Source organism: Cetorhinus maximus, chromosome 8, assembly GCF_964194155.1.
Source record: "Cetorhinus maximus chromosome 8, sCetMax3.hap1.1, whole genome shotgun sequence".
NCBI lineage: Eukaryota > Metazoa > Chordata > Chondrichthyes > Lamniformes > Cetorhinidae > Cetorhinus > Cetorhinus maximus.
This window is the reverse complement of record NC_135886.1, coordinates 63,298,552-63,314,260: the sequence shown is the minus strand read 5'-3', so window position 1 is coordinate 63,314,260 and position 15,709 is coordinate 63,298,552. Positions and strand designations below refer to the sequence as shown.

Genomic DNA, 15,709 nt, shown 5'->3' with positions numbered 1-15,709 from the left:
TTATGGGAAGGAAGCAAATGGTCAGCCTTTTCTGTGGATTGAATTGGACCATAAAATGTGCTCAAGTCCACCATCTTGACTTAAATGACAGGGAGATCAGTAAGGGGTGGACAGAAGAAACACAGCCTCTTAGCCAATAGAGGGTGCAGGAGAGGAAGCCAGGTAATACAGGTTAAACCATCAGGCAGTTCAGCCTCTTAAAGGGGTAGCCTGGCAACATGCTTCTCACTAACCATAGCTCTGCAATGAGTAAATTAAGCCATATGAGAATTGTTAATTCTGGACCTTAAATATTTATTTGCTTGAAGGAAGATGAAAAAATGGCTGACTGGCTTTATCGGCAGTTCTGACAAAGAGACCACTAACCTTCAGCAGTTTATTGATGGTGAGAAAATCCGCAGATTGTTTCAGGATTGTAATGATAGACCTTGCGAGCTCTTCGTGTGTCGTCTTGTTTTCTGAGATCATGTATTGGCCCAACCTGAAAACGTACTGAAGAAAAGAATAAGTCAGTAGGAAGATTCAGCTCGCCCTCCAAGGCTTTGAAACCTGTTGCTAAGCAACTTGGTCAAAAGTGCAAAGTCATCAGTCTGAAATATTGAGCAGGATTTAATCCAGCCCCCATCTTGGAAGGAATTATGGAGGCCAGGCTCAGGCAGAAGCCGCATGTTAGTCTAGTGGTGCAGTGGTAATGTCACTGGATTAGTAATTCTGAGGCCCAGGCTGATGCTGCGGGATCGTGGGTTCAAATCCCATTACAGCAGCTGGTGCAATTTAAATTCAATTTAATAAATCTGGAATTAAAAACTAGTCTCAGTAATGGTGATATTAGCTAATGGTGACCATGAAACCTTTGTCCATTATCATAAATACCCAAAACAAAAACAAAAATACCTGGAAAAACTCAGCAGGTCTGACAGCATCTGTGGAGAGGAACACAGTTAACGTTTCGAGTCCGAATGACTCTTCATCAGAACTAAGGAAAAATAGAAAAGAGGTGAAATATAAGCTGGTTTATGGGGAGGTGGGATAAGTAGAGCTGGATAGAGGGCTAGTGATAGGCGGAGATAACCAAAAGATGCCATAGACAAAAGGACAAAGATTTAGTCTACTGCATTCGCTGATCCCAATGCAGTTTCCTCTACATTGGAGAGACCAAACGCAGACTGGGTGACCGCTTTGCGGAACACCTTCGGTCTGTCCACAAGCATGACCCAGACCTCCCTGTCACTTGCCATTTCAACATACCACCCTGCTCTCATGCCCACATGTCCGTCCGTGGCCTGCTGCAATTTTCCAGTGAAGCTCAATGCAAACTGTAGGAACAGCACCTCATCTTCAGACTAGGCACTTTACAGCCTTCCGGACTGAATATTGAGTTCAACAACTTTAGATCATGAACTCTCTCCTCCATCCCCACCCCCTTTCCAATCCGCCTTTTTCCAATAATTTATATATATTTTTCTTTTCCCACCTATTTCCATTATTTTTAAATGTATTTCCATCCATTGTTTTATCTCTACCTTTTAGCCTATTTCAATCCCTTCCCCCTGCCCCACCCCCACCAGGGCTATCTGTACCTTGCTCGTCCTGCTTTCTACCCTTAATGTCACCATTTCTACCCTTAATATCACCATTACCACATTTCTTAGCTAATATCTCCACCGTCAACACCTCTTTGTCCTTTTGTCCATGACATCTTTTGGTTATCTCCACCTATCACTGGCCCTCTATCCAGCTCTACCTGTCCCACTGCCCCCCCCCCATCAAACCAGCTTATATTTCACCTTTTTTCTATTTTTCCTTAGTTCTGATGAAGAGTCATTCGGACTTGAAACGTTAACTGTGTTCCTCTCCGCAGATGTTGTCAGACCTGCTGAGTTTTTCCAGGCATTTTTGTTTTTGTTTTGGATTTCCAGCATCCGCAGTTTTTTGCTTTTATCATAAATACCCAGCTAGTTCACTAATGTCTTTTAGGGAAGGAAATCTGCCATCCTAACCTGGTCTGGCCTACATGTGACTCCAGATCCACAGCAATGTGGTTGCATCTTAAGTACCCTATGGAAATGGTCTCACATGTCACTCAGTTGTATCAAACCGCTATAAAGCCAGAAAGGAATGAAAACGGACAGAGCACCCAGAATCAACCTAGGTACCGGAAACGACAATGGCAATCGCAGCCCTGTCGAACATGCAAAGTCCTCCTTAACAACATCTGGGGGCTAGTGCCAAAATTGGGAGAGCTGTCTCACAGACTAGTCAAGCAACAGCCTTACATGGTCATCCTCTCAGGATCATACCTTACAATGTCCCAGACAGCACCATCACCAACTCTGGGTATGTCCACTGGCAGGGCAGACCCACCAGAGATGGAAGCACTGTGGTATACAGTCAGGGGGGAGTTGCCTACATGTGACTCCAGACCCCACTGCATCTCGTGGTTTAAGTCAAACATGGGCAAGGAAATCTCTTGCTGATTGCCAACTACCGCCCCCATGAATACCATCACCCCACCCTTCACCTCAGCTGATGAATCATTGCTCCTCCATGTTGAACACCAATTGGAGGAAGCACTGAGGGTGGAAAGGGCACAGAATGTACTCTGGATGGGGTACTTCAGTGTTCACCACCAAGGGTAGCTCAGTAGCAACACTACCGACCAAGCTGCCTGTGTCCTGAAGGACATAGCTGCTAGACCGGATTTGCGGCTGGTGAAGAAACCAATAAGAGGGTCTGAGGCAAAGCCTTGACCAATCAGAGTCCATTTGCCAACCAATCAGCACCCTTTTCTTGTGCAATATAATCTGTTGCTCCCTTTGAAATTTGGTATTCTTGTATAAAAACAAAAAACTGCAGATGCTGGAAATCCAAAAACAAAAAATAAAAAATACCTGGAAAAACTCAGCAGGTCTGGCAGCATCGGCGGAGGAGAGCACAGTTGACGTTTCGAGTCCTCATGACCCTTCAACAGAACTGAGTAAAAATAGGAGAGGGGTGAAATATAAGCTGGTTTAAGGGTCGGGGGGGGGGGGGTGGTGGAGAGAAGGTGGGGGGGTGTTGTTGGGACAAGCAAGAAGTGATAGGAGGAGATAATCAAAAGATGTCACAGACAAAAGAACAAAGAGGTGTTGAAGGTGGTGATATTATCTAAAAGAATGTGCTAATTAAGAATGGATAGCAGGACAAGCAAGGTACAGTTGGCTCTAGTGGGGGTGGGGTGAAATAAGACTAAAAGGGCATAAAAGGTATAGATAAATGATCGGTGGAATACATTAAAAATAATGGAAATAGGTGGGAATAGAAAAATCAATATCCATTACAAGCCTACCAACTCCCACAGCTACCTCGACTACAGCTTCTTACACCCCGCTTCCCGTAAGGACTCCATCCCATTCTCTCAGTTCCTTCGCCTCCGTCGCATCTGTCCTGATGATGCCACTTTCAAAAACAGTTCCTCTGACATGTCCTCCTTCTTCGTTAACTGAGGTTTTCCACCCGCGGTAGTTGACAGGGCCCTCAACCGTGTCCAGCCCATCTCCCGCGCATCCGCCCTTACGCCTTCTCCTCCCTCCCAGAAACATGATAGGGTCCCCCTTGTAATCATTTATCACCCCACCAGACTCCGCATTCAAAGGATCATCCTCCGCCATTTCCGCCACCTCCAGCATGATGTCACCACCAAACACATCTTCCCTTCACCCCACCGGCGGCATTCCGTAGGGATCGTTCCCTCCGTGACACCCTGGTCCACTCCTCCATCACCCCCTACTCCTCAACCCCCTCCCACGGCACCTCCCCATGCGAATGCAAGATATGCAACACCTGCCCTTTCACTTCCTCTCTCCTCACCGTCCAAGGGCCCAAACACTCCTTTCAAGTGAAGCAGCATTTCACTTGTATTTCCTTCAACTTAGTCTACTGCATTCGTTGCTCCCAATGCGGTTTCCTCTACATTGGAGAGACCAAACGCAGACTGGGTGACCGCTTTGCAGAACACCTTCGGTCTGTCTGCAAGCATCACCCAGACCTCCCTGTCGCTTGCCATTTTAACACTCCACCCTGCTCTCTTGCCCACATGTCTGTCCTTGGCTTGCTGCATTGTTCCAGTGAAGCTCAACGCAAACTGGAGGAACAGCACCTCATCTTCCGACTAGGCACTTTAAAGCCTTCCGGACTGAATAGAGTTCAACAATTTTAGATCTTAAACTCCCTCCTCCATCCCCAACCCCTTTCCGTTTCTTCCCCCTCCTTTTTGTTTTTTCCAATAATTTATATAGATTTTTCTATTCCCACCTATTTCCATTATTTTTAATGTATTCCACTGATCATTTATCTATACCTTTTATGCCCTTTTAGTCTTATTTCACCCCATCCCCACTAGAGCTATCTGTACCTTGCCTGTCCTGCTATCCATTCTTAATTAGCACATTCTTTTAGATAATAACACCATCTTCAACACCTCTTTGATCTTTTGTCTGTGACATCTTTTGGTTATCTCCTCCTATCACTTCTTGCTTGTCCCAACAACCACCCCCCCCGCCCCCCCTTCTCTCTCTCCGCCACCACCGCCCCTGCCACACCCCCCCCCACCCACCACACCTTAAACCAGCTTATATTTCACCCCTCTCCTATTTTTACTTAGTTCTGTTGAAGGGTCATGAGGACTCGAAACGTCAACTGTACTCTTCTCCGCCGATGCTGCCAGATCTGCTGAGTTTTTCCAGGTATTTTTTATTTTTTGTTTTGGTATTCTTGTATCTGTCCTGATGAGTGCAGGATGTAAAGCTTCGAGAGCATACTCTAGATTTACTTGAAGTGTTCACAGTTACAACAATATCCAACCTCTGCACAACTTGATACATTTTTAAAAAGTAAACTACCTTAATATACGATCGCAAATAGTGGTCCAGACCCTCTTCGTGACATCTGGACACAATATGTATTATCACCCTGAAAGAGAGGCATGGAAAACAAATTGTTTTTGGATTGCAGAGGTAAAATATGAGCCCTATGAACAATCAGCAGGAGTTGGCCCTCTGCCATTGTTGGCTCTCTTCGCAAAACAGACACAAAACCCTAAGGGTCATGTTTCACTCTTCAATAGACTTCACTCATATACACACACACACGTACATAGTAGCATATACACACACATAGTAACAAACACATACAAAGTAACAACACACACAGAAGTACACACACACTTATACACCAGACACGCACGCACATACACAGATGACAAAGCACGTATGTGCATAAAGCAAGATGCACATATGCACAGATAGAACTACCCATACCCTCACTCATACAACACATACATGGGACTCATATTAAGAGATACATTGCTAAATTCGCTGAAATCTTCATTTTTGATTGAACGGGGTAATGGAGCATTGGGATGGGCGGGGGTGGGGTGGGGGGGGGGGTGGTGGGGAAGAACTGCCAATAGGGAGGGAGACAGAGACGCTGCAAGAAAATGATTTACCTGGTAGAATTCACTGCAACTTCACTCTGGCTGGTTTTGGTGAGGATTGTGAGTAGCTGGTTTAGGATTGTTGGAAGGAAGTTGACCATCACACAGGTGTCCATGGCATGCAAACACTGGCAGAAAATATAAACTCAAGTTACCCTCATTTAAAGAGGAGCGCGCTGCTTTTCTTTCTAAGATTCTATTCTCAAAATGTACTATTTTGTATAATAAACCCAACACTTCAAACAGTAATGACCCTTGCTGAGAATTTAAGTGATACTACTCTAATGGGACAGTTTGATTGCTTTAGTTCATAATTAATTAAAGGTCATTGTGAAACCCAAATTGCAAAATGCACAAGCTTGCTTCTGCTGCTTTGAATAATTTATACACATTGTCTTCTAAAAGTTTTCTATATTAGTATCTCTGCAAAATCATACACATTGCAGAAAACCTTGTAAACACTGACACAGCCCTGAGAATTTCCTGTAATTACTGACACACTCCCTGTAATTACTGACACAGTCTCAGGGACTCCCTAGATATACTGACACACTCCCAGAGACCTCTTGTAAATAATGACATATCCTCAGGGACTCCATGTAAATAATGACACTTTCTGAGGGATACCTGTTAAACAGTAACACATTCCAGGGAATTCCCATCAATAGTGACATTTTAATGACTGTACAATTCTGGTCACCATATTGTAAACATAATAAAAAAGCATTTGATAGGATGATAGGATGCAACCAGATATTCATGCACATACATATCAGGAGAAGATGAACAGGCTGGGTCTCCTCTCTCTTGAAAAAAGAAAGCTGAGGGGGTGGCCTAATAGAGATCTTTAAAATTATGAAAGATTTTGATAGAGTGGATACATAGAGAATGTTTCCTCTTGTGGGGAACAGCATTACTAGAGGCCATCAATATAAGATAGTCAGCAAGAAATTCAATAAGAAATTCGGGAGATACTTCTTTACACAGAGATCGGTGAGAATGTGGAACTCACTATTCACAGGGAGTGGTTGAAGCGAATTGTATAGATGCATTTAAGAGGAAGCTAGATAAGCATATAAGGGAGAAGGGAATAGAGGATTACGATGATAGATGGAAGGAGGTTCAAGTGGAGTCTAAACATAGACCTGTTGAGCTGAATGGCCTGTTTTCGTGCTGTACATCATATGCAATCCTTCTTATAAAGTCCAGCCAGTCCCCAACAATATTGAGACTTTTCAGTGACTCGATCAAAACTGACACACTCCCGTGGATCCCCTCTGAGATTTTATTAATGTATGGCAGGTAGATAAGTCTGGTGCATATTTCCTAGTATCACAAATGTCTGCCACATTTTTGAAAAAAACGCTTTGTCAGCCATTTTGAATCTACTGAGAAACCTTTGTGCAGCAGAAAATGCCAGGGCTAGACTGGCTGCAGCCTCCCAAATAACCTTTCACTCAGTGTTTAACAGCAAGTAGACTTTGTGGTCTGAAAGATATGGAGCTTCAATTCAGCAGCATAATAATACAATGTGCATTACATGGGGAGACTCTATTGTCGTATAAAAGGATCCCATCATCAGAGTTACCACGAGCACAGCCAATGGAAGCTACTCTCTAGAGCTGAGAGTGCCCATTACAAGTGAATGGGCAAAAATAACAGAGCTTAGCATGGAGAAATGTGAGGTTATTCATTCACGACATAAAACAGTTTGCTCAGGTTATTTTGTTAAATGGTGAGAAGCTTAGAATTGCAGGCCAGGAGAGAGATAGAGAGGTCCAAGTAAAGAATTCACTAAAACCTCATGGGTAGTTACAATAAATCATCAGAAAGGCTGATGGAATGTTAGCCTTCATCTCAAGGGGACTAGAATGCAGGCTGGAAGTTATGCTGTAGTTGCATAGAGCTCTGGTTAGACTGTATTTGGAGCACAGACATCAGTTCTGGTCACTGCACCTTGGGAAGGATACATTGGCTTTGGAGGGAGTGCAGCCCAGATTCACCAGAATGATGTAGGGGACGAGAGGGTTAAACTCTGAGAGCAGGCTGCGTAGACTAGCCTTGTATCCCTTGGAGTACAGGAAGTGGGAGATTGGATCAAGGTGTTTAGGGTGATTAATGGGCTCCTTATACAAGTAGAGCTAGGTCATCCAAGGATGATAAAAGGAAGCACTTCACCACACAAAGGGTAGTAAAAATCTGGATGCCTCCCAAAGGCTTTTAAAAGCATTTGAATGTTTCAAAACTAAAATGGATGTTTTTTGTTAGGTAAACACGTGGAACCAAGGCAGCTAAATGGAGTTAAGATACAGATCAGCCATGATTCAGTTACTAAGGTTTTATATTTTACATGATGTACAAAATCACCACTCAAACTCTTAAAAACCTGGTTTATATTTAAAACTTTTAAAGATTGTTGTCCACCCCAGTAATACCATTCATCCCCATTCCTGCATCGCCTATTGTACCAACAAATCTTGCACCTACACAGAGCCTTCGACATCCATACAAAGCCTTCAACAACCATGTTTTTATTACTTTCAGGTTAGAATATTCCAATGCTCTCTTGTCTGGCCACGAACCTCGCACCTTCCAGAAATTTAAGCTCATGCCAAACTCTGCTGTCCATATCTAAGTTTCATAGAGCTCCCTTCACCAATCACCCCTATGCTCATTGATGTACTATGGTTCAATTTTAACATTTTATTTCTTGTTTTCAAATCCCTCCATGGCCTCCCCGCCATCTCTGTAATCTCCTCCAGTACCATAACCCTCTGAGATACCAGCACTCTTCTAACTCCGGCCTCTTGCGCATCACTCTGCCAGTGATGGCCGTGCCTTCAGCTACCTGGAGTCAAAGCTCTGAATTCCCTCCCAAAACTTCTCCATCTCTCTCTCTCCACCTTTAAGACTCCTTTCAAATCTATCTCTTTGATTTTTGGTCTCCTGTCCTAATGGTGTTGACTTGTGTGTGTGATATTGTTCCACTGAAGCACTTTATTGACTACTTAGGTACCTGTGAATCTACTGGCACTTGAAAAGAAAGGAAGGCTTGCATTTATAGGGTGCTTTTCATAACCACAGTATGCCTCAAAACATTTCACAGCCAGTAAAATACTTTTTGAAGAGTATTGTTGGAAACATGGCAGCCAGTTTACACAACACAAACTCCCACAAACAGCAAAGTGATAATGACCAGGTAATCTGCTTTTCTGGTGTTAAGATAGGGAGATAAATCTTTGCCAGGTCACTGGGGATAATGCCCCCTGCTCTTCTTCAAAACAGTGTCATGGGATAATTTACATCCACCTGAACAGGCAGGTGGGGTCTCAGTTTAATGTCTCATCTGAAAGATAGCAGTAGCACTCAGTAGCGGAGTGTCATCCTGGATTGTACTCAAGCCACAGAGTGGGACTTCAATCTGGCATCTCGTGGCTCTGAGGCAAGTGTGCTACCAACTGAGCCATGGCTGACATGAGGAGCAAGATTTTTACTACTGAGGTGGGAAGCTTGAGTCAGGGAATTTCCCAACTCAGCAGACCTGCTTCGGTTTAAAGCATCTTGTCTCACACAATTTTCACTCTGGGGAGGCAGGGGTGGGATTGCGTCGGGCCCGCTGACTCCAGCCCACCAATCCTGGAAGTAGATAGTGCGTAGCCACGGGGGCAGGTGCATGCCAAGACGCGTTGGTTAAAAGGTCCGCCTTGGTTCTCTGAGACTTTGTCCCAGCTGTAATAAAACCAGTTAGGCCCTCTAGCCATCATCCCTCACACCTTTTCCCTTTCTGTGATCTCTTTTGTCAATGTCTCAATGTTTATTTGGACAAGATTATGAAATGTGAAGTAGTTAAGGTCTCTGTTATTCATACTACAATGGTCTATCCGACTGACACTTTTAAAGATTGCGCTAACAACAGTTTATTCAAAGGTTTTTTTTTCCAGCAGTTACATACATGCCATTGTTATTATATGGCTCATTAATCCTGTAGACAGTGCATACTGGGTGAATGGTTATGGAAGGGCCATGGAGGGCGTTGAGTTATCATAGAGGATATGAGGGACCATGGGGGGGGGGGGGGGGGGGATGAGTTGGCAAGGAGGATATGAGGGGCCTTGGGCAATGTTTGGGAGCATGAGTTGGCACTGATTTGGCATGGAAGGGGCACAGGGGTATGGAAGGGACGTGGGGTGCATGGGTAAGACACTTTGAACTTGCCTTTCAAAGTTTCCCAAATCCAGACAATGGTTCACAACACTTCTCAGAGGCCATGAGCCATGGCCTGAATTTTTCCTGCATCGGGCAGGCTTGGCAGGAACGGTCGGGAAGCCGACTGCCGCCCGCAATCGGCTCCGCACCGCGATCTCATGCGGGCGGGCCAATTAAGATTCAGCCTGTGTGGATCATGAGCGGTAGCGCTGAGGCTACCTGTGTGGGCGGGGGGAGGGGGGAGAGCGGGCCTGGTGCACAATTCGCACATGCACGTGAAAGAGCGCTTCAATCTCCCTGAGACACGGAGCTGCCTCAGGGAGATTGAAGTGCTTTTTGAAAAAATTAATAAATACAATAAAAATTCAATGAAACATGTCCCCTCATGTGTCTGTGTCACATGAGATGGGACATGTTTCTAATTTCAAAAGAAAGTTTTTATTTAATTTGTATTAGCTTTAGGAAACTTCAACCTGCTTGTGAATGAGGTTTCCTAAAAAACGTAAAGGTCACTTGGCCTTTTCACCTGTAAGGTTGGACAGTCAGCGTAAACTTCAATTTAATTACCTTGTTAATGGCCTTAATGGGCCTTTCAATTATCGGTGGGCACACGCCCGCCGAACGAAATATCGTGACGGTGCGCAGTGATATCGGGACTCATGCCCGAGTCATCGCGCGTCATTTCACGTTCTGGCATGTCAGATGGGCGCCTGCATGTCAAAGATAAAGTTTTGGCCCATGAGTCATGGACAAGTTGGCCCATTGCCATGAAAATTGCAGTGGGGTCGGGGGGGTAGGGTGGCATTGCTAGGCGGTGCCTATTTTTGCAATGGAGCCAGCCAGGTCGGGAATATAGGGTGCGGGCTTGCTACCCACACCCCTATCCCCTGTCAGTGAAAACTGCTGTTGCTAGGAATAGGGACAAGAATCCCGGAATCTGGTTCTACCAGCCATTTTTAAATAGCTCCAGAGTTGTCAAAACCCTGCGAAAATCTGGCCCTCTATTTGAGCATTAAGCACCAATTCTGGCAACAGATCCACTGCTTCAGTTTGAGAGCCCACAAGCATGCAGCGAGAATAAGGGAGTCTGATTTAGTCAGGTGCACACACATAGAACTGCTCCCTCACCCACAGAATCCAAATTATAACACAGTGGCTGTGATGGTGGACAGTGCCTTGTTGAAAGCAGCTAGACTTTTACAGAAGGATAGCTATTATAACCTACTTGCACAGCCTTCACTTTTATTTGAATTGGATATGGCACATAGTGACTTACATGAGCAAACATGAGCTGAATTTCATTACTGCGTCTGCACAAACTCTCTCTTCACAAAATCAAAATTTCCACTCCAAATTTGGGCAGAGTCTCTGTTGTGCAATGTTCTCAGGCAGATTTTATTTTAAGCTCACATTCACTAACTGAAAACCCCAGTGATCGGATGCAAAAGACGGATCATAGGGAGTTTTGAAAGAATTTCTGTGGACAAACTCCATGGGCAGAATTTTTCCGTCGGTGAGCAGGGGGTGGGGCCCGCTCACTGACACATAAAATGATGCGGGATGATGTCAGGCGGAACCCCCGACGTCATCCCGCCCCATTTAAATTTTCAGGAAGGAGGGGGCACAGCAAAATCGGCTGTGGACCCACCGAACTGTCAATGGCCAATTGAGGGCATTGACAGGATCATTTAACCAATTAAAGGACCTGCCCGTCCAACCTTAAAGTTGGCGGGTCGGCCAGGAGCCCCGGCGGCAACTAGAAAAAACATGAAACCTCATCCACAGGCGGGATGAGGTTTCATGCAGGGTTTTAAAAATTGTAGTAAAGTTATTCTGTAAATTATGAACATGTCCCAACTCCTATGACATTGTCACATGAGGGGACATGTAAGGGGCTTTTCTTTTCTCAATTTTTAATAGTTTTAAAAGTCGAAGCGATTTCCCTGAGGCTGCACTTAGCCTCAGGGGGATGTGCGCTCTTTCGTGCGCATGTGTGAAAGAGCGCACTCTCACTTTTAGGGATCCCCCCGGCCTGCACAGGAAGTGCATAGCACTTCCCGGCGGATGTCACGCTGGGCAGGCCTTAATTGGCCCACCCACGTAAAATGGCGGCGCGACTCGCTTCTCCGGCGGGGATCGGCCCTGCGCCCACCGGAGATTAGGTTGGGCCCGCCCGCCTGGCAGGCAGAAAATTCTGCCCCATAAGTTTTCAAGCCGCTGCTCTCCAAGGCTCTGGGTGGCCTATAATAGGGTCGTAAATCTTTTGGATTGTCCTGAGATTCAAGATTAATCTCCTGGGCACTGTTGCAAACTAACCTGAGAGATTAATGCATCTAATAACATCTTGAGGCAGATGGGGTTTGGAGATCTTCTGCCTATTGGAAGTGGGATGGTCACGAGCTGGAAGTGGCAGGGTGTAGCTTCCTGCTGATGTCACCCTCTCCTGGGCCTACATCAGGGCGGCTGCAGTGTTGCCTGAATCAGGCCGTAGACTTTCTCAAGGCACAAATCAGGTACTTAAGATGTACAAAGTACCTTACTGAGTGGAGTGTGTGCCATGTTCACTCAGCTGTTGCTGACCAGCACCCTAAGTATTTTAAACATGACATCCACCCACTTATTTTGTGGCTTAACTAATCTCCCACATCCATATATTGAGAAGAAGGGAAGAGAATGGGAATGAGGCACCTGAAGCAGATTGGAGGAAGGCCAGAGAGAGAATCATAGACAAGGACAAGGATTTTCAATTGAATGTATGGGGCATCAGGGGCTGAAATCTTAATGGCATCATTGAAATAACAAATCGTTAAAAATGTCTAATTACTTTGGACCATTTACTGGATGTAGTGGTCACAGCAAAATCAAAGAGTGCATTGAGGAAGCAGCAGACACATCTGCTGACTGTGCTGAGGTTCACCCTGAAGCAGCCATTGACCAACTGTAGTTTCCACAGAATAAAATAGTGAGAGGATACTGCTGACTGATACTAATCACTCAGTCTGGATGGGTGAGCCAGGCAGATGGAATTCCCAAATATGGACTACGGAATATTCCAGATGCCCACTGCAGACTTCTGTATATTAAATATGTCCAGATTTAAAGGCAAAAAACTATTGCTGTTAAAATCCTCTATGCATTTTAACCAGCTTTTTTTGTTATCTAATGCTGAATTTCATATTCACTTCCTTTCAGAACAACCAAAGCCACATGGGCGGACCATTCATATGTCTGCATGAGTCAGCTGGAAATGTTTATTACTGGTTTGGGGTGTGTGCATTTATACAGGTGGGTGTGGTGAGGTATGCATCTGTTAGGTGTGCATTTTTAGCATATCTGCATGTGTAACTATGCTTGCCTGAGGAAGAAAGCATTTGGATTTTTATAGTCTTTTTCACAATGTCCCAAATCACTTCACAGCCAATAAAATACTTAACATAATAGTCTAGCTGGCATATCTTGGAATGGCAGACTACTAACCTTTGTTGTTCTGTCAGGAGAGAATGAGTGGGCTCCCCACGTGTTCTCCATCATGTGGTTCACCATAGTTAGGGTTTAACCCTTGACCCTGGGCTGTGCTAACCCAGATAGGTTGATAAATAAAGTCAGAGTTTTTGGCCTACAACACAGTCTGCCTGAAACACAAACTGCTGTAAAGATGAAAGCTGAAATTGCGAGATTGTCATAGTAAAGGAGTGGCTACTGCAATTCTAACAGGATGCTCAGGTTACAGGTATGAGAAAACAAACATCTTTCCATTAATTTAAGTAAACTATTGTACGAATGTTTGGAAACAGAAATACAAATGCCCCATTTCTGAATAGAACTTATGCCTTGAAAATTGTGCAAAAATGGGATGAGAAGTTTGGCCCAAGAAGGGGGATTAAAAAGAATAGGTCTATATTCCCTGGAGTTTAGAAGAATGAGAGGCGATCGCATTGAAATGTCTAGGGTGGAGGCCGAGAGGCTGTTTCCCCTGATAGGAGAGTTGGGAACAAGGGCTCAGGATAAGGTATTGTCCATTTAGGACTGAGATGAGGAGAAATGTCTTCACCAGAAGTGTTTTGAATATTTGGAATTCTCCACAGCAGGGAGCAGAAGATACTCAGTTGTTGAGTATATTCAAGACTGAGATCAAAAGGTTTTATCAAGGGATCAAGGGATATGGGGCGAGAATAGGAATGTGCTGTTCGGATAGGTCAGCCATCTTACTGAATGACGGAGCAGCATTGAGGGGTAGAATGGTGTACATCTATTTCTTATGTTATGCAGCAGGCAATTTTCAAACAGCAAGTTGCCACAAACACCAACGAGATAAATTAGAGGAGAATGTGAGTGAGCAAGTGAGTGTATGCTGCTTGGGCACATACAGGCATGCTTAGAAAGATCAGTTCTCATTAGCACAAGTGCTCAGAAAATCAATTATTGAATTACAACTTGGTTCAATTCAATTTCAGTGATGGCAATTTTTCCTTTTTACTTTCTCTGGATTTTAAAATTCCCTATTTTTTGAAAAATATAAAAGTTTGATTTGGTAACAGAGAGCAGACACACTCCTCCCACATTCCTAAAGTTAATGTTGGTTGTCGGTTAAAACAGTCATCGGATCAGCAGAAAACGTTCCTCCCCTTCCCTTCGTGGCACCTGGCATGAAGCCAACCAGAAACCAGTCAAATCACATCATTCTTGAGACTGGACTGAACCCACTGCAGCGTGAAATAACTGATCTTCATCTTCCCCCAAGACACATTTCACTATTTGTTCACAGAAGAAATGTTTTTCTACTTTAAAAAAAGAACACAACATTTTCTAGAATGGAGCAAAAATATGTAGAATGTCTACAATGGATTAAAAATATTTCACCTTCAAACAAATTTGTGTAGAGGACTGGCATTTCATTTTACAAGTGTATAAAGCTAATCTCCCATCTATTAACAACACTTGCTGAATGTTGCCTTAGTTCGTTTCGAGTCACACTGTTACACAATACCATTCTGGGCTTAACTGGCTTCATGTCTAACTGGCAGAGATCAGTTTACTGCACATTAATCCCACAGTGCACAATCAGCTACCTTCAAATGTTTCACAAGGTCACCAGCTATTTCCTGCGTTGCCGACTGACTCATCTGACAATGGTGGAAGAAACTGTGCAAGTACTGGTCCTGTGGACAAAGCAGAAATCATGCAAGCAGTAATCATTAGAATTGAACAGATTGTCATTGGAGCAGCACATGACAACATTTACATGTAGACACTTGATGGTACACATTTACATGTAGACACATGACAGAACACATTTACATGTAAATACATGAGGGAACACAATTTTTTACATGTAGACACATGACAGTACATAACATTTACAGGTTTACATAGGTATCTGTATATTGAACTGTACTTTAGCATTGAAGCTACTTACCTCAGTATAAATTGTGGATACCAAGTGATTTTTAACTTTCAGTAAAGGTTTTCCTCCATCTACCCACTTAATGTCAGGAATTGTATGCTGCAGAATTAAAGGAAAAAACAATGAGATAAGCATTTAAATAGCACCTCAGAACATTCCAAGTGCATCAAGTACAATAGATTAGGATGAAGTTGCAAACACTATTGCTATCTGGGCATGGCAGCCATTTTGCACAGAGATAGCCCCCAACCAACAGTGAGATGAATGTTTTTGATGGTGTTTTGATTGAGGGAGGAACATTGGCCAGGATGCAGGGTTCCAAACACATGGGACAAAAGGAAAATTTGCCCTCGAGAGCCTCAAGATAGCCTGCAAAAGTTCAAAGATGGGACCAAAAAGTTGCGAGACATGGGAAAGACAGAATCTATGAAGAGTTGCTCCTCCAATCACAGATTCTGTCTCTCCCACGCCCACTGCTCCAGCTCCTCCAATCACAGGTTCTGTCTCTCCCATGCCCACTGCTCCAGCTCCTCCAATCACAGGTTCTGTCTCTCCCATGCCCGCTGCTCCAGCTCCTCCAATCACAGATTTTGTCTCTCCCATGCCTACTGCTCCAGCTCCTCCAA

The 15,709-nt window shown here is 44.2% G+C and overlaps 1 protein-coding gene across 1 annotated transcript in view; it reads right to left on the bottom strand.

Moving 5' to 3' along the window:
• The window catches only part of LOC144683192 (dedicator of cytokinesis protein 11-like), a 285,806-nt gene that overhangs the window by 124,859 nt on the left and 145,238 nt on the right, over positions 1-15,709 (bottom strand). The window contains exons 23-27 of the mRNA XM_078546152.1: positions 15,096-15,182; positions 14,749-14,838; positions 5,486-5,601; positions 4,881-4,950; positions 367-492 (exon numbers count right to left, since the gene is read on the bottom strand). Coding sequence (XP_078402278.1) covers positions 367-492; positions 4,881-4,950; positions 5,486-5,601; positions 14,749-14,838; positions 15,096-15,182 — 489 coding nt within the window. The remainder of the gene's footprint in view (positions 1-366; positions 493-4,880; positions 4,951-5,485; positions 5,602-14,748; positions 14,839-15,095; positions 15,183-15,709) is intronic.